Source organism: Neolamprologus multifasciatus, unplaced genomic scaffold (assembly GCF_963576455.1).
Source record: "Neolamprologus multifasciatus unplaced genomic scaffold, fNeoMul1.2 chr03_unloc_1, whole genome shotgun sequence".
Classification (NCBI taxonomy): domain Eukaryota; kingdom Metazoa; phylum Chordata; class Actinopteri; order Cichliformes; family Cichlidae; genus Neolamprologus; species Neolamprologus multifasciatus.
In genome coordinates, this window is record NW_028181971.1 from 1,638,893 (window position 1) to 1,657,434 (window position 18,542).

The following is an 18,542-nucleotide window of genomic DNA, read 5'->3' on the forward strand; positions in this document are numbered from 1 at the left end:
TGTCTCAAAGGACACACAGGCTCAGCTGTAACTGTCATTTCATCTGGTTTAAGACACATTTGGACCATCACAGTCACGTCTCCACCCCGCTTTTATTAATTAACTTCCTTAACATGGAGCTCTGAGTGTTTATTAAAGGATCATTGGACGCTCTAACACAGCTGACTGCAGCCTTTAGCTGTGAGCACACAGTGTCTCACATTTACATTCATAAGAACTTTAAACAGCTGCTGTTATCAAGTGAAGATAGCAAAGCTTTCAGGGCTGAGCCCCAGTGTTTCAGGATAATGGCCCCAGAGACCACAGTCACATATGTGGGGAAGTATTTTAAGTTTAAAACTTCCTTTAAGCACTAACAGCAGAGACGCACAAAGTCGCAGACAGGGAACAAAGTATTTTAGGTTTGTATTGTCAGATTATTTAATCATTATACTGAACAAATATCTGAAAAAGTAAAAACCTCTATTCCCCAAATATCATGAGGTTATCACTGCATTGACATGTCATCGATGTGTTCTTTCACACAGATCAGTTTTAGTGTGTGTGGCCCGTACACTAAACCATGACACAAATTCATATGATGTGACACCCAGACTGTGTTCACTGTTCCTTTTGGTGAAATCATCTTCTCGTGTTTTTATAGAAAGATGATGGAAGAACCTGAAGAACAGCCAGTCAAAGCAGCTCCATCAGCAGGTAGGAGATCAGTGCTTTGTATGATGAGACGTATGGATGTATAGACTTCAGGCAGATTCTTTTTTGTAACTGTGATAAGTACATAAAATTCACGAGTTGTAACCTGTCCTAATCTTTGCCTTAATCTTTCTTTGGGACTTTTTTATAGTCTAAGGAGTTTGGCAGAGAAACAACTGGACTTTTTTGGACTTCGAACCCGCATATGAGGTTAAAACGATGCCACCTTAAAATGAAACTGAAACAAATGTATTGAAAGTGAAAAAAATGATAGTGAAAAAACATAAATATAGAAATTTAAAGAAAAAACTCACTCACTGCCATGTTTTCACACTTACATAATTTTTTTCTACGTAGTTATTTTTTCAGCTTCAATTAGCTGGCACTGTTTAGACATCTGAGGGTGCGCTTGAGGGGCGGAGCCACATATATGAGCCACATATGTTTGCGCACATTATATTGCTGACCAGTGACTGTAGAAATCATGGACGACCTAATATCTGCAGCAGCCGCAGTCATGAAGAAACTTGCGTATCTCTGAACGGCACATAGAGCGGGGACGCTGAGAGGAGATCCAGTGTTTACCGACTGTTTCAAACTGACAGACTCAGGTGTTCTTCAGTATCTGCCTGACAGAAGGACCTGAGAGCCGCCACAATATTTTTGGTAAGTGAAAGGTGTTTGTAAGCTAATCTGTAGCTAATGTCCGTAGCTAGCTAGCTAAGATGAGCACTCGGCTGTCGGGAAAACTTGTTTTGTAAAGTGTGTTTAGCTAACCCGTGCAGGTGAACGAAATTAACAGAAACGCACCGGGCTGCTCAGTCAGTAACTAACCACAGTTACTGTACTTTTATTATGAGTATTACACTGTAGGAGCAACAGGCTGCACTCTGCTCCTGTGCAGAGCTGATTATTAAATATGTGCAAACAGCAGCATGTTTTCACTCTTTTGCCACATCTGTAAGGATATTAACACATATTTTAAAAAAGGCTTGCACTTTAGTAACCCCTCATTAATCATTAATTACAGATTAAATAGCAAAGCCTAATATTTATGTACTCAAACCAAATACTTCTGCTTGGCAGCTTAAGTTAAAATGTGTGTTTCCTTTTTCCACTGATTTCATTTTTAACACTGACTCTGTGTATTGTTTTTACTAAGTTTGTTTCAAATATTCAGATTAAATAAAACAGTCTGAATCATTCTTATTGAGGTATTGTTCACAAAGTTACATGTGCAGTACAGCTTACATCCTTTGAGAGGGAAAAAAGCATTAATTAAAAGCATTAATAGTTGTTATGATACCTCTGTATGTTGGTGACCACGGTGCAGCAGCAGACTGAACCACGACTGAAACCTGCTCCATCTGCTCATGTATGCAGATTTCCATTCACAAAGCACCAACAACTCAAAGGTTAACATTATATTGGAAAATCTTTTGGTATATACGGCTTTAAAAAATAAACAGCTCGTATGTCAGCAGAGCTGAAGAACTAAAGAAATGTAAGAGAAGAACTTCATATCCTGGGTGTGTGAGGACAGAGAAGGATCAGCTCTATTTCAGATTTGAGATAAACCTTGTATTTCAGTTTGTGATGGTTCTGTTGTCTTTGTGATTACAGGAGCCGTCCTCAGATTCAGACCTCAGCACCACCCAGTGACAGCAGACAGATCATCCAACATGTTCACATGTTAACTGCAGAATGAACTGATGAAAACAGTACAAAGGTTAAAGTACCACATGTGCTGCAGTGAAAGCTGCAGCTGTTTTATTGATAAAAACAAAGTCAAAAGCATCAATCACCCATGTATCATATGAATGTTGGGTTTTTCTCTGTATCTATTATTGTACGATCTACTGTACAATATAAAGCACCTTCAGGCGACTGTTGTTGTGATTTGGCGCAGTATAAATAAAATTGAATTGAAATGTAACTGTGTCACAATATATCAGCATTAACAGGACCTCAGCTTGGTGTTTCACAAAGCTGCTGATCTCAGACCTGCACAGCTTCCGTTTTAAACACTTGATGTACTCAGCTGCATGAAGAGCACGTTTGAGTTTCTCTGACACAATTAAATAAAAACTGATGAAGGTCAAAGGTCGTCACTTGTATGTCGAACTACAGACTTGTCATCTGGAATACTTTCAGAGGGTTTTTTTTTTTTTTTTTTTTTGCCAATAGTGTGTTATTTATCATAAAGTGATTCAGGGTCATTTATACCAAAGTAACCAGGAACCAGAGGATCATATATTTTTAAGTATATAACTATCCACAGGACTGAATATAATATCTTTATGTAAAAGTCCAGAGACTCTGAGGATTATCCAACTATTTATAACATCACACAAAGCAAAGTTCTCCATCACACAACGCTCAAAAAGCTGCTGGCCCTGACGCATTACAGGACATGCACCTCAAGACATGCTTGCCCCCCACACTGGATCCTCACCAATTTGTCAATCAAAACAATGGAGTACAGAGGATGCTGTACCCACAGCTCTTCACTGTGTACTCTCACACCTGGAAAATAAGAATACTTATGCAAAAATGCTGTTAGTTGACTTCAGCTCAGCATTCAGTACAGTTCTTCCCTCCAAGCTGATCACCAAACTTGTGGATCTTCAATAAATCTTACAATAAAATCTTACAATATTATTTTCAGTTATTATTATTTTTCAGTTTCAATTTTTTCTTCAGTTTCATTTTAAGCTGGCATCATTTTAACCCCACACAGCATAAAATTCAGTATTTGTTGATGAGATGATGAAGTGTTAATTCAACAAAGTTAGAATACAGTGGAACCCCGACTTACAAAATTAATCCGTTCCCGAGGGTCTTTTGTAAGTCGAAAATTTTCGTAAGTCGAAGCACCCATCGCGCCTTTTAAGTGAGGCGATGCTGAACGATAGGCTATAGGCTGATTGCTGACTAGAACAACAATACGTCGTTCAAGTGGAACAACGAAGCGCAAGTACGGAAGCTAAGGGGTTGTCACATGATTTGGAAGGCATTGTGGGCATTGTAAGCTCAGCCAATCAGAGCCAGCGGATTTCGTTACACGGGCATTTTGCCGTACGACGGGCAGAAATATTGCCGTTCAGTGCCTTTGTAACTTGAATATTTCGTGACATGGGGTATGCGTAAGTCGGGGTTCCACTGTATTTTTCACATGATTTTGACTGAGAGGCATGTTTATGTCTCTTTCTTCTTCCTGTAGAGGAGGAGCTTGCCAGGATGCGGTCAGCCTTTGTCTTGAGGGTAACAACAGAAATCCTCACACAGCTCCTTGAGGCCCTCGTATGTGACACTGTCTTAAATGAGTTGGAGAAAAAATCGATACTGGAGAAGAACCCAGTCAGAGCAGACAAGGCACGCAGCTTCATCGACACAGTGAGGAAAAAAGGAGACAAAGCATGCAAGATAACAATCAAACATCTTCAGATCAAAGATCCTTCTCTTTTCTCTCAGCTGCGTTTAAACTCTGATCCATCTGCTCAACAAGGTGAGGTCATGTATCAAATACCATGAATAAAAATGGTCACCTTGCAGTTTGTTGAGATGTGAAAGTGGAACCTCAGAATTCATTGTAAGAAAAAGGAGAGGGCAAGTACGTCATTCTACGACGAATGTTTGGATTTGTTAAATGCCTGCAAATATATTTTACACAGTACATGGAGGAATTTTGATGATCATCATAAACCTGTGAAACTACTTAGATCTAATGTGAGCTGTATTTAATTAAACACAAGTGTTATTTACTATTAAAAAAGTCCAAGTTCAAGAGATAAGGAATAATCCACAACACAGCAGCCATCCTGCGCCGACTCTCCAGCGCAGTGGCAGTGTTGTTAGTGTTGTTATTTTTGGTAACAAAGTTTGGAGAAGAGGTACAGAAAGCAGAAACCTGTTTAGCCTGCACATGTTGACATATTTTGTGTGGCCAGAAAGGGTTTACATTATCTTTCGCCATTGTAATTTACGATAAGAATTAAATGTTAAATACTGAATCTCTCTGATGCTTCTTTAAATAACATAGCAGTGGGGAACATTATGACACTTCAATGTTGTTATTTTTGGTTACAAAGTTTGGAGAAGAGGCACAGAAAGCAGAAACCTGTTTAGCCTGCACATGTTGGCATCAGGTACATATGAAAAGTTGCAAAGCAATGCAGATGTGTAGGTTCAAAACATTAGTTCAAAACATTTAATTTGGCTGTTTTCAGGAATTACATTGAGGAATTCCTGTAGCTCCTTTTTTGATGAATTTCTGGTAGAATAACTATATTAAAAACTAAAACGTATGATAGGCTCAACAAAGGGCAAAGTACGTCAGATATCTCCTTCAGACCAGATTTGTATTTTTCCTTCTTTTTTCCTTTTTTTTGATTCAGATGCTCTTCAGAAGTGTCAGCCTAAACTTAAGTCTGTCTTGAAGAAGAAGTTCCAGTGTGTGTTTGAGGGGATCGCTAAAGCAGGAAACCCAACCCTTCTGAATCAGATCTACACAGAGCTCTACATCACAGAGGGAGGGACTGCAGAGGTCAATGATGAACATGAGGTCAGACAGATTGAAACAGCATCCAGGAAACCAGACAGACCAGAAACAACAATCAGACAAGAACACATCTTTAAAGACACACCTGGAAGAGATGAACCAATCAGAACAGTGCTGACAAAGGGAGTGGCTGGCATTGGGAAAACAGTCTTAACACAGAAATGCAGCCTGGACTGGGCTGAAGACAAAGCCAACCAGGACATCCAGTTCATATTTCCATTCACTTTCAGAGAGCTGAATGTGCTGAAAGAGGAAAAGTTCTGCTTGGTGGGACTTGTTCATCACTTCTTTACTGAAACCAAAGAAGCAGGAATCTGCAGCTTTGAAGACTTGCAGGTTGTGTTCATCTTTGATGGTCTGGATGAGTGTCGACTTCCTCTGGACTTCAACAACACTAAGAGTGTGACTGATGTTACGATGCCCACCGCAGTTGATGTACTTCTCACAAGCCTGATCAGGGGGAAGCTTCTTCCCTCTGCTCACGTCTGGATAACCACACGACCTGCAGCAGCAGACCAGATCCCCCCTGAGTATGTTCACAGGTTGACAGAGGTCAGGGGGTTCACTGACCCACAGAAGGAGGAGTACTTCAGGAACCGATTCAGAGAGAAGGAGCAGGCCAGCAGGATCATCTCCCACATCAAGACATCACGAAGCCTCCACATCATGTGCCACATCCCAGTCTTCTGCTGGATCACTGCTACAGTTCTGGAGGATGTGCTGGAAACCAGAGAGGGAGGAGAGCTGCCCAAGACCCTGACTGAGATGTACATCCACTTCCTGGTGGTTCAGGCCAAAGTGAAGAAGGTCAAGTATGATGGAGGTGCTGCAACAGATCCACACTGGAGTCCAGAGAGCAGGAAGATGATGGAGTCTCTGGGAAAACTGGCTTTTGATCAGCTGCAGAAAGGAAACCTGATCTTCTATGAATCAGACCTGACAGAGTGTGGCATCGATATCAGAGCAGCCTCAGTGTACTCAGGAGTGTTCACACAGATCTTTAAAGAGGAGAGAGGACTGTACCAGGACAGGGTGTTCTGCTTCATCCATCTGAGTGTTCAGGAGTTTCTGGCTGCTCTTCATGTCCATCGGACCTTCATCAACTCTGGACTCAATCTGCTGGAAGAACAAAAAACAACGTCCAAGTGGTTTAAATTGTTTGGAAAAAAAGAATTACAGAAAGAAGTTCAATCTGCAGAGAAACACTTCTACCAAACTGCTGTGGACAAGGCCTTACAGAGTCCAAATGGACACCTGGACTTGTTCCTCCGCTTCCTCCTGGGTCTTTCACTGCAGACCAATCAGACTCTCCTACGAGGTCTGCTGACACAGACAGGAAGTAGCTCACAGACCAATCAGGAAACAGTCCAGTACATCAAGGAGAAGCTCAGTGAGAATCTGTCTGCAGAGAAAAGCATCAATCTGTTCTATTGTCTGAATGAACTGAATGATCGTTCTCTAGTGGAGGAGATCCAACAGTCCCTGAGATCAGGACGTCTCTCCACAGATAAACTGTCTCCTGCTCAGTGGTCAGCTCTGGTCTTCATCTTACTGTCATCAGAAAAAGATCTGGATGTGTTTGACCTGCAGAGATACTCTGCTTCAGAGGAGGCTCTTCTGAGGCTGCTGCCAGTGGTCAAAGCCTCCAACAAAGCTCTGTGAGTACATTTGTTCTCATGTCTTTACTTTTAACATCCAACTGTGTCAGTAATTTATTTCACCAGTCTTTCTGTCTTTGTATGAATTTGTATCCTAAAGTTTTGGGATTTCACCAATACAACTGTAACCTCTTTGATGCCTCCAGAACTCGGTGTACTCGAGACACTGAATCCACCACAAACTCTGATCATCACTGCTGCTGTTATGTTATCAGTCTTTGTTTAAAAACTTAGGCTGCATGTGCCTAATGTTGTGATACTTTATATTCACATGCATGCTCCTAGATACATTTCTAGTGCAGGTCTATTTTTAGTCACAAATGTTGGTGAAACACTTGCTTTTACATGCATGGTGGGTCCTGCATTAAAGAAAGCATTTGAATTACTCAGTAAATCATTGCAGCCAGAGAAACATCCTTAGTTCCACTTTAAACTAAACTCTGCTTCGGTCTTCCACAGTGTGTTTGTTGTTTCTTTGTTGTTGTTGGCCTGCTCTCTCCTCTCATTACAATCTGGTTGCAGCAGATGTTTGTCCCTCCCTGAACCTGCAGACTTGGGTGCAGCACCTCAGTTCATCTTCAGTCTGAAACCAGCTGTTTTAGCTATATCCCCTCAAGCACACCTTCCCTGGTTATCTCTGCTGTGGTTGCTATAAAATGTAATCTTGATTTAAAAAAAAAAAGAAAAACCTCAAGTCAGACTTGGTGCCATTTATTGGCAGCATGGTGCCTGTTTGTCAGTCTTTGATGATAAACTGCAGCACAGGCTAAAGCAAACCTTCTGACTTTATTGACTTTATGCATGTATATATTCTTCCTGTTCACCTTGGACACACAACAGCTCTCTGTTTGTTGTGATTGGATCTAGAACACAATTCAGATCAGCCAACATGTCCTAATCTAGATGATTTTTAAGGTGGTATCTGGGACGAAAAGTTAAAAATCAGCTTGGATGGCCTGTACTGTATGAGGGCCTTCGTTGCACAAAACTTGATAGCCATGCAGGGTGGTTGACTCATTGGGCTAGAAGACCGAGGAGTGAGCCACCCTTGGTCAAAGCTTGGTCATTCAAGCTCACTGTTTTCCCCTTGTTGGCTGATGAAATTTTATTTTTTTTTTACCTGACTTATAGTCATCATTGTCTTCAAATTAGCTCACACACTGCTGACTGCTGTAGCTTACCTGGCTGAGCAGGTGACCCATGTACTGAAGGTTAGAGTCGTGACTCCAGGGCCTGGTTTGAGTCTGCCCAAGACCATTTCCTGTGTGTTATTCTCCTCACTTCTCCCTCCCTTCCTGTCTTCCCTGTCCTATACAGTGAAGACAAAAGGCCTCAACTTCTGAAAACTCTTCCCCTTCATCATCTTCCAAATCATCTCTCTCATCTAAAATCACCAGTATTCTCTGAGTAGAGAATCTTTTCACAATCTTGAATGATAAGGATCCAAGTGGGTAAAGCTATTTATTTGTTGTCAAAGGAGCTTGCAAAGAAAAGCGTCTGGACTTCTTTAAGTTACTTGAAGACGTTTCACCTCTTATCCGAGAGGCTTCTTCAGTTCTAAGGTCAGATTGTGAAAAGATTGTGAAAAGATTCTCTGAGTAGAGAATCTTTTCACAATCTTGAATGATAGGGATCCAAGTGGGTAAAGTTAGTTATTTGTTGTGCTCCTATTTGCTGCTGGGATAGATTGTGAAAAATTCTTTGCTGCCAAAATTACATCCAGTTTAGAAGAAAAACATTGAGTGAAATGTTTGTTTCATCATCCTTCACAACTCATCAACAAGGTGTCACAAACTGCAGCAGAACAGTACAAAGCATGTCATACTGGATGGCTGCAACAACCAGCTTTTTACCTACCTTTGGTATTTCTTGACAGCATGAGCGTAATATTTACTGAACAGAGTCGTATTCTGTAATCTTTTCAGATTCAGATTCAGAACACTGTATTTATTTTCAAGGGGCAATTAGGATACTGACCTTGCCAACCGTACATACAATATCATGCAAAACATGCAATATAAATGCAATATAAACAAACATCACATTGGGGAGACAGGTCAGGCTAGGAAGCTGGCCGGTCAGCCACTAGAGCAGCGACCCGGAACCAAACAGCGGAAAATGCACAACATCAGGAAAGATGGGGAGAAAAAAGAACTCCCCCCAGACTGAGCTCCAACAGGGAGATCAGTTTGAGAACAGAAAAAAATGACCTTAGCGCAGAACACATGAAAACTCTTAATGCGCCATAGAAACACATGACAAGCAACAGGGATGGGTAAAAGGTGAGAGACAGCCGGTGTAGACAGCGCATCCGGGCCTGCAGCATTTGCGCTGGTCCCCTTGACCCACCGTCTGCACCGGGAGGGGATAAGCATGCTTAGGATGGGAAGGAACAGTCTAAACACCGTCTGTTATCAGGGTGAGATTTGTTATGTTCAGCTCCAGCCTTGAGACCACAGCTGGCGCCGGTATGTTAGCCGCATGAAATGATGGTGGTTTTCTTTGGTGCGAACAACTGCATGTCAATTTCACAGCTGATCTCACAGTCCGTCACTCGTCTCTCAATCTCCCGTTGGAGAGCCACGAGCTTCTCCGAGAGGTTATCAGTTTTGTGCTCAAAGAGCAAAGTCTGAGAACTCACGACCGCCATGAGCTTCTTCAAGATCTTATCCGTGCTGCGTTCAATGATCCCATTTTGAGAAGTCACGACCCATCCCATTGTTTCAGTCACAGCGGGCAGCCTTGTGGGGTTTTGAACAGATGATTCCGCTTTCTTTAATCTTCAATAAGCCCGGGCCAAGCCAGCTCAGATCAGCAAGAACCCTTTGCTGCTGGGAATGTCCGTGCTGCTATATTTCAGTATCAGGCTCTAAATGTACAAATGGATCTGACAAGATTCCCAATCATGTTTCTACTAGATTTACAGTTTGTTTTCATGTTTTCTGACTCAAAAGGTGGAGCAGGTGGAGCTTACAAGGAGTAAGTGCTGATATAGAAGAAGAGTTGTGTTTTAATAAAGCTATTTAGTTAACCAATAAATGTATTGCATGCTGGCATTAGAAAATGTTTCATTTGACTGATTTAATTAATTTGTTTGTTTGTTTTCTTCCAGACTGAGTGGCTGTAACCTCTCAGAGAGAAGCTGTAATGCTCTGTCCTCAGTTCTCAACTCCCAGTCCTCTAGTCTGAAAGAGCTGGACCTGAGTAACAATGACCTGCGGGATTCAGGAGTGAATCTTCTGTCTGCTGCACTGCAGAGTCCACATTGTACACTGGAAACTCTCAGGTCAGGATCCAAAATGATCATTAAATGATATTATTGTATAAACAACCAAGCTTTATAGAATTGGCAGGTGACCTTTTCTTTATCTTTGGATTGCTTATGAATTTCTTTATTACTGTCTGAAGATTTTTTTACAGTCACATATTTTGTTTTAATGGTAAAACAGAATTATTGTTCAGTTTAATGAGCAGGTAGCTGTGAGATTCATAATAATGAGGTATATTTGTATTAAAGATGACTAAACTTGAACAGTAGCTGTGTGAGACACTTTGTTTACTCATGTATGCTGATGTTGTGAGTAATTTAAAGCTGAAGTAAACTTGTAATGAGTTTAATAGAGTTTCTGAAGTAAGTGTACTTGGAGATATTTATGTGTTTACTAAAGTACAGGAGCAGGAGGCTGTATGTAGCATAGAGGAACCCAGACCTCAGCTTTGTCTCCTGGGTTTCTGTTGCTGCTGTTACAGTTTCCCCTCATTGTTCCCTTCAACAGTCTCCTCACTGTAACAAATCAAAGTGTTACTGTATAGATTCACGTCTGAATGTTGCCATGTGCTATTAAAACTAAAAGCGATGTTTCATACACCCACGTGGTTCAGTCACACAGCAAATGATGATAAATAATGTTTGTGTTGAGCACATCGTACAGGTCAGCTGCTCCACACAGATCTCAGGTTTACATGCTGGAACAGTTTGTAATTATAAAGGATAAACCTCACTTCCTCTTTGTTTCATACAGATGTGACATGAACAATGACACATTCATGAAATCCTTTTAGGAACACAAACACTATTGTACCTGGAGAATATATTTGAATGTAGGATAATGTAGGGGATCATAAACAACAGTAATAACTAACCACCACCTCACCATTTGGGTTGGTAGCTGCATGTTGATTGATGAAGTCATTTTCTTCTTCCTCCATTTCTACCTTATAACATCAGATTAAAAGCTGCACAGAGACAGGCACTGGACATGTTTAGCCTAGCTTAGTACAAGGACTGGACATGGGGGAAACGGCTCTCATCACTGGATCAAAACATGAAAACAAATCTGAAGTAAAGTTTTGTTGAAGTGAACTGTGGTGGTGCCCAATGTTCCCTCTAAGCTGCGCACGTGCACAACTGCACACTGCTGGCATGGTTTCTGCGGACAGAAAATCTGTGTTGCGCACAGAAAAAAAATCAAATTTCAATTGAAATTAAAATTAAAACTTTAACAATTCTGTTTTGCAGTGTTAGTCAGTCAGTGACTGGCTGCTCCCGTATGGGATTAGAACAATGCCACCTTATCCCATAGTCCAGCCAATGATGTGATTCACATTCGTATATACGCAGCTAAACAGTGTCGCTGACAGGCTATGACAGCGTCCTTATGTGCCGACACCGGTGTTTTAGCAAAGCGGCTGATGTGGAGTGAAGCTACGTTAATGACAATATGTACAACTATTGAAGATGTGAGCAGGACAGACGGAACAACTGACGGGAAAAGTGTGGAGTTTATACCAGGGACTAAGTCTGCTGGTCCTTGACTTTGGGAGAAGCAACCTGTCACTGAACAGACTCCTCTGGGTGTTTATGGCCGTGAGCAGAGGATGCAGAGGATGCCCAGCATGGTCCATATTGCACCGTAATTTTGTTTTTATATTAAAGTGCATGAAATGAGTCCTCAGTTGAATGTTTTTTAATAGGCAAAAAATACTTAAATAAGTAAATGGCGAGTCAAATTTCTGTCTTTTTTTTTCTATTTTTGCTGATCCGAAAAGTGATCCGATCCGTGACTTAAAACCGTGATCCGATCCGAACCGTGAGATTTTTGATCTGTTGCACCACTAATAATAACTCACCACCACCTCACCATTTGGGTTTTCTTTACAGTTCCAACCTTTTATATTGAAATGAGCTGCTCATCCCTGTTTAGATGACCTGCATAAAACAATACAGAGCACATTGGGCTGAATATGGAGAGGAAGCATCACAGTACAGCTTCAGTGAAGCTTTAAAATCTCTGAAATGAAATGAGAAATGAAGCAGCCAGAGCTTTTTCATGAGTGGAAATCCACTGTGACTGTGAGCTGCTGCCACAGCCTCCAGATTAGCCAGCAGCTCATCCTGCTCAACATTTTCTCACCAACTTTAATGGAAGTGTAATGTTTTCAGCTGGAGTGATGGTCAGGGTGGCCTTCCTCTCCTCTTCTTCTCCTCTTCCTCTTTCATTTGTAAAGCCACTTCTGCTGCTTTCATTCATTTGGAAGTCCTGTCGCTGAGTTTAGGAGAGACTAACAGCCTCGGCAGCAGAGGGGAGAAAGGCTGTAACACCACCACTTTACTCTGTTCTACCTGTCACATCATTTTATCAGGAAACAAATATGCTCTTGTTTTTACTATGTTTGTCTTGAAGATGTAAGAAGATCACATGGTGCTTTTTATTATTGTGTTGGTTTGTTTCCTGTCTCTTGGATGGAGCCCAGCTGTGCGTGGCCCCTGGGCCTGTGGTAAGAGTGGTTGCTGGATAATCCGGCCCAGGATGAGGCCAAACTGACATGGGATTAAATGTCTGTCACATAATTGAGCCTAATTTAAAAACATCCTCCATGAATATGGAATAATAACAATAATAATAAACGGTCAGAAGATGACTTGTTGGAATGAAAATGAGCTTGTAGTTTGTCTGATTTAATAATGTGACTGGAAAAAGGTGTTGGACTTCAAATATGTCCATTTCTTTCACACTTCACCTTTAAAAGTGAAGCCTTGTGGTTCCTGGAAGGAAAAACTCGACTTTTTCATGTTTTTATGATAAATGTACGACTTTAATGTGAAACATTCAGAGTTTTTTCTCTTGTTGTGTTTGAAGCTGCTTCCTGTTGGCTTCAGCTGTTTGGAGTTTCCATTTTCTAAACTTCTACATTCTCAACATTCTTCAGCTCTGAACAGATGATGAAACACTGAATGATTTCAAGCTCACACTTTGTCTAATAAACTTACATCTTTCATTCTTTATACAGATTGTTTGGCTGTGGTTTGTCAGAGATCAGCTGTGATTATCTGGCAGCAGCACTGAAGTCCAACCCCTCGTATCCCAGAGTGCTGGACCTGAGTGTAGACTGGAACAACCTGCAGGATTCAGGAGTGAAGCAGTTGTGTGTTCTTCTGGAGAATCCACGATGTCGATTTGAAACTCTGAGGTCAGTCACATGTTTTAGTTGTGCTGAGATGAATATGATGTGAAAGTTGTGCTGACACTGTGGATCAGTAGGCCCACACACCTCTATACAGGAAGTCTGGTTTTACTCTTTGTAGAACTTCTGATCCCTGATCCTCTGAGTCTGACTCAGTAGATAATCCAGAGTTCTGAGCTGATGTGGGTGAGCGGACTCAGGCAGCCTGACAGTGTTGATGTCCAGGTCTTCGCTGCTTGTCCTGATACACATAAACATGAGTATCCTTGCAGGTCAGATCTTATCAGTCACACCTGTTAGTGCAGCTCTCCTCTAGATTGTAGTGCTTTTTAAACTAGGATGATTTTAGGAGCCTGGACCGCAGATATAAGGGAAGATATGACTTGGAAAGACTAAACCAACCTATTAGAGGTGTTCGCACTAACATAGATTAATACTCAGATTTACACCTTTAGTGTCTCAAAAAGGGTTGAAAAGTGAATGTGCATAGAGAGGTTGGTGGTGAGATGGGCACTTCCAGCACTGTAGATGTGTTCCAGCTCAGTGTTCATGGAAATAATCCGGAGAGCAGGATTCCTTGATGAATGTCACATCTTCTTAAAGTTATAATCCACAGGGAAAACTGTGAAAGTGTCAATCTGATATCTACTCAGCCAATCAGGTGTTTACATGCCCTTCACTGATCTTCAGCCCCACCTTTTTATCACCCCCTCTCTCTCTTTTACATCTGAATTATCTTCACTTCACATTTCAGTCAGTTCAGATTTCATTAGCACGTTGACTTTAGCATAATCCATTTTAACCCAAACACCTTTCTCTTTAAACTCTGTTTGTCAGTCACAGTATATCCAGTACAATCCTCTTTTTCACTGAGTACCACACATTCAGAGATCAGAGTGTCCTGTGTGTGCTCTCATTCACTCACACTCACTCTCATATGGCTGAAGTCTGTTTGTACACAGGCTAATCTGGGACTCTCCACCATTTGACCCTAGAAATAAAGAAGCTTCTTGGATGAGAGGTGAAACGTCTTCAAGAAACTTAAAGATGTCAAGATGCCTTTTTTTCTAAGCTCTTTAGATGACTGCGAACCTTCACAGACACATCATCAGTGTCACTCAGAGCTACCAGCCCTTTGCTATAATCACAAAGCTCTTCATTGAAATCAATGATATCAAAGCTGGAATTAAATGAGTCCAAGTCTTCTGCTGATTCAGCATCACATTCATCTTTGGTCCTTGCTCTGCATCCCCACCATTGACTTCATTTCTTTCCAAGCCAGCCTTGAGTGTCCTTTATTCAACTTATGCTCTGCTTTACTTTTAGACCTGATTTTAGCTGCTTTATCTCTCTTTCAACAAGTTTCTGTGCCTCAATCTTTTTCTTCTCTCCCTCATAAGAAGACAGCGTCTTCTGACTGGGAAGATGTTGGAGTGATTTACTAATCCAGGGCTGATTTTTGGGGAAAATAGTTCCTGTTTTCAAAGTAATCCCCATTTTCCACAGAAATAAATGTAAGTAGAAATAAAGGATCTAAGTGAGAACATGAGCCTTTAAAAAGGCTCTTCTGAGGCTGCTGCCAGTGGTCAAAGCCTCCAACAAAGCTCTGTAAGTAAATATGTGATCATAGCTTTAGTTTTTAAATGTTTATTCTAGTTAACACAAATCAGGTGGGAACTTGAATAAAATATCAAAAATATTAAGTGGTCATCGGTACTCAGTTTGTTCAATACTGAATACAATGGAGCAAAAATTGTCCACATTTCTGAAATATTTCTGGGTGTTACTGTTACCAAAGTGCAATTTAGACCTGGCCTGTGGTTGTTATCTAAGTGATAATCATCAATTCTACTAAAACAAATAAAAAATAAAGAAATTTGACACATTTTGTTGATATCAAAGGCACACTGAACAATTCAGTGTTGTTTTACTGCTGTTTTCTCTTCACTTCTTCTCTGATTCTCTCCACATGTTGCTCTACATAAGTGCTCAGTTTCCTGACAAAAACAAGATTAAATATTGCTAAATATAATAGTATCTCATTACACTTCAACATAAGTGTTTTATTTTTGTAATTGTTTATCTGTTATTTTTCAGACTGAGTCACTGTGACCTGTCAGAGAGAAGCTGTGAAGCTCTGTCCTCAGGTCTCAGCTCTCAGACCTCTAATCTGAGACAGCTGGACCTGAGTAACATTAGCCTGAAGGATTCAGGAGTGAAGCTTCTGTCTGAAGGACTGAAGCGTCCACACTGTACACTGGAAAATCTCAGGTGAGATCAAGCATTTTTCTTCCATCAACTGACAGAATTAGCAGATTAATAATAAGGCAGTCCTCTAATAAGAGGAGAAGTGAAGGCGTTTTGAAGGGCAACATACTCTTATGTTAACAAGACAGGAAGTAGTTCCTGGGAACTGCTTCCTTTGTTATTGTCTAAGTAGAAACATGATGGTAAAACTGTGATGAGTTTGCAGAGGTGAATCCACACAACACAACAATGCTGTTGCGTGCTGAAAGCAGACTTCTCACAGATTCTGAGACTGCAGGTTTCATCACTGTCCAACCAAAATTCACTGAACCAGCAGTAAATGAACGTCCAAAATTACACTTCATGTATAAAAAAAAAGATGATCAGGGGGATTTGTGTTTACATCTTTTTTGTGTAATCTGTTCACCTGCTGTTTTAGCTGTTTGGCGGTTGTTGAGATGGTTTTGTGAACTTTTAGTTGAGATTCTGACATTTCTGTAGATACTACACGTCTAATTACTTTGTATAGCATGAATGGCCATAACGAGGTTTTTAACAGTAAGAAAAGTTGTAAAACTTAAGAAAATATAGTTAAAAGTTTGGTTCTTCAACAGCACATTCAGGTCTGTGAGACTCATTCAGACACTGAGTCGTGGCTCTGTGCTACATGCACATATTTCTGCATCTCTGCCATTCAGACACACTTTATATATAGTTTATTTTATGTAGTATTCAATACTGAACTGTACATTTAGTCTTTTTAAAGGCAGCAATTTGTATTTAGTATTTTCATAAAAGCCTTATTTTTATCCATTTACTGCTATTAGGAAGAACACACGTGAGGTTTAAGACCTGGACGAGTTTGAAACCTTTTGTCCTCCACAATGGAAAATGGGTGGAAATAAAAAAGGGTCTCACTTTAGCCAGCTCCTAATTTTATCAGTTCTACTCTCAGCGTCTCCTGTATATCTCCTATATACATTTTGCACTCAGCTTTGTGGTCTTCAATATCACTGAAATGCAGCCAGATGCTGCTCATTTTGCCTTTTCACTCTTTCCTGACACGCTTGCATTTCAATACAGCTCCCATTTCTCTGTGTACCTGGTCTCTACCACTACCCTTGCTGTCAATGGGACATTTCCGTCTTCTTTCACATAATGGTATGATCCCAGTCTGTCTCTTAAAGTGTTTGGCCACATGGTTTGCTCATCAGAATAAAACCTCAGCCGTGCTCACATTGATTAACAGCAAGCCGGAAAATTCATCAATATTTGACATCTCAAGGACTGGATTTGGCCCACCGGCCATATGTTTGACACCCCTGGTTTCCACGGTTTGGTATTCAATGTACAAGTGAGTTAGCTCTCAGCTAACTAGCAGACAAGCTAACTGCTGGGACTGCGTCTTTCTAACAAGAGCGTCAGACACTCAGACTGGTTTTCTTTGTGGATGATGATGTGTTCTCACACTGATCCTTCATGCTGATGCTGCCATCAACCCACTGCTCCTGGATTCCTCATCATCATCTCCATCAGCCCTCACAATACTCCACCTTCATCAGCTTCATGTTCAGCAGCCTGGATGGACAGTAATTCTTTCCATGGGTTATGGTGGTACATTGAGAGCTGAAGTCAAATAGAAGTGAGAAATGAAAGACTGATTCATTTCTATTTAGTCTTGTGATGTGCAGCTTTGTTCAGAGCATTAAGGCCCAGCAAAGATTACTGAGGTCATAGAGTCCCTGATGAAACCTGTGTGGTTATAGAAACTGAAACCAGATTAACCAGAATAGAAGGACATTAAAATGAAGCATCAGCTACACAAAGGCAAAGCTATTCAGTTGTTGGTGTGAGTTATTTAAATGGAGGATGGAGTCAGACTTTAAGCTGCTGGACTCAGTCACTATATCCTGTTCTCCTCATAGAACCTGGATACACAGACTCACCTGTGACACAGTGACACACAGTGTGGGCTACACACACATTACAAAGTGGATCAGTCACACTTGTGCAATCATTTGTTGTGCTGGGAAACCATGGTAAATGGTAAATGGCCTGTATTTATATAGCGCCCCAAAGCGCTTTACATATCCAGTCACCCATTCACACACTGGTGATGGCAAGCTACATTGTAGCCACAGCCACCCTGGGGCGCACTGACAGAGGCGAGGCTGCCGGCGGCACCGGGCCCTCTACCCACCACCAGTAGGCAACGGGTGAAGTGTCTTGCCCAAGGACACAACGACCGAGACTGTCCAAGCCGGGGCTCGAACCGGCAACCTCCCGATTACAAGGCGAACTCCCAACTCTTGAGCCACGATCGCCCATGAACACTTTGAATCACATTAATGGCATTGTTACAGCAACATTCAAGTGTGTGTGAAGTGTGTGTTTGCGCTGGATTTCCTTTGGAGAATCTCAGTCAGAAACAAGACAAAGAAAAACTCTTTCAATAGTCCAGGTTGAGTTGACAACATGAACTGCATTTATCTTCCTCTGACTTGACATTTTCTTCCTCCTCTGCACCGAGCCAGCTGCTAAGACACACAAGCTCATTGACATTTTCTGATGATAAAGAAACTCTCTTCTTCTGTACAATATGAGCAGCAATAGAGAACAAGCTTTCACAGGTACAGATGTTGCAGCTGTGGCCAAGTACATGTGCTGCATGTTTGGAGCAGCACTCTAATGGACAGGCCTCTGTACTGATGGTGGGCTCTGCTCTGTATCCACCACACTGTTCTCAGCTTCCTCCTGTTCACAATCACACTCTGATGAAGCACCAACAGGGCCAACTTTTTCTCTGGTGGCTCGGATGTTGTTGCTTCCACAGGTTTCCCTCCAACAACCCTCTGTTCCTTCAGTAAGTTCAGTAAGATCTGGGTAAACACTTGAGCTCCTTGAATCTGGCTCCAGTG

The 18,542-nt window shown here is 41.3% G+C and overlaps 1 protein-coding gene across 7 annotated transcripts in view; it reads left to right on the forward strand.

Annotated features, from left to right (window-relative positions):
• The window catches only part of LOC146490545 (NACHT, LRR and PYD domains-containing protein 3-like), a 218,844-nt gene that overhangs the window by 135,615 nt on the left and 64,687 nt on the right, over positions 1 to 18,542 (forward strand). For 3 of the 7 annotated variants that reach the window (XM_085153081.1, XM_085153082.1, XM_085153080.1), the window contains exons 7-9: positions 10,025 to 10,198; positions 13,204 to 13,383; positions 15,475 to 15,667. The exons of 3 other annotated variants lie outside the window; for them this stretch is intronic. In XM_085153081.1, coding sequence (XP_085009207.1) covers positions 10,025 to 10,198; positions 13,204 to 13,383; positions 15,475 to 15,652 — 532 coding nt within the window. In that variant the 3' untranslated portion in view covers positions 15,653 to 15,667. Of the gene's footprint in view, positions 1 to 643; positions 697 to 3,916; positions 4,202 to 5,090; positions 6,913 to 10,024; positions 10,199 to 13,203; positions 13,384 to 15,474; positions 15,668 to 18,542 lie in introns of those variants that run through there. One more of the 7 variants, XM_085153084.1, reaches the window with a different exon arrangement.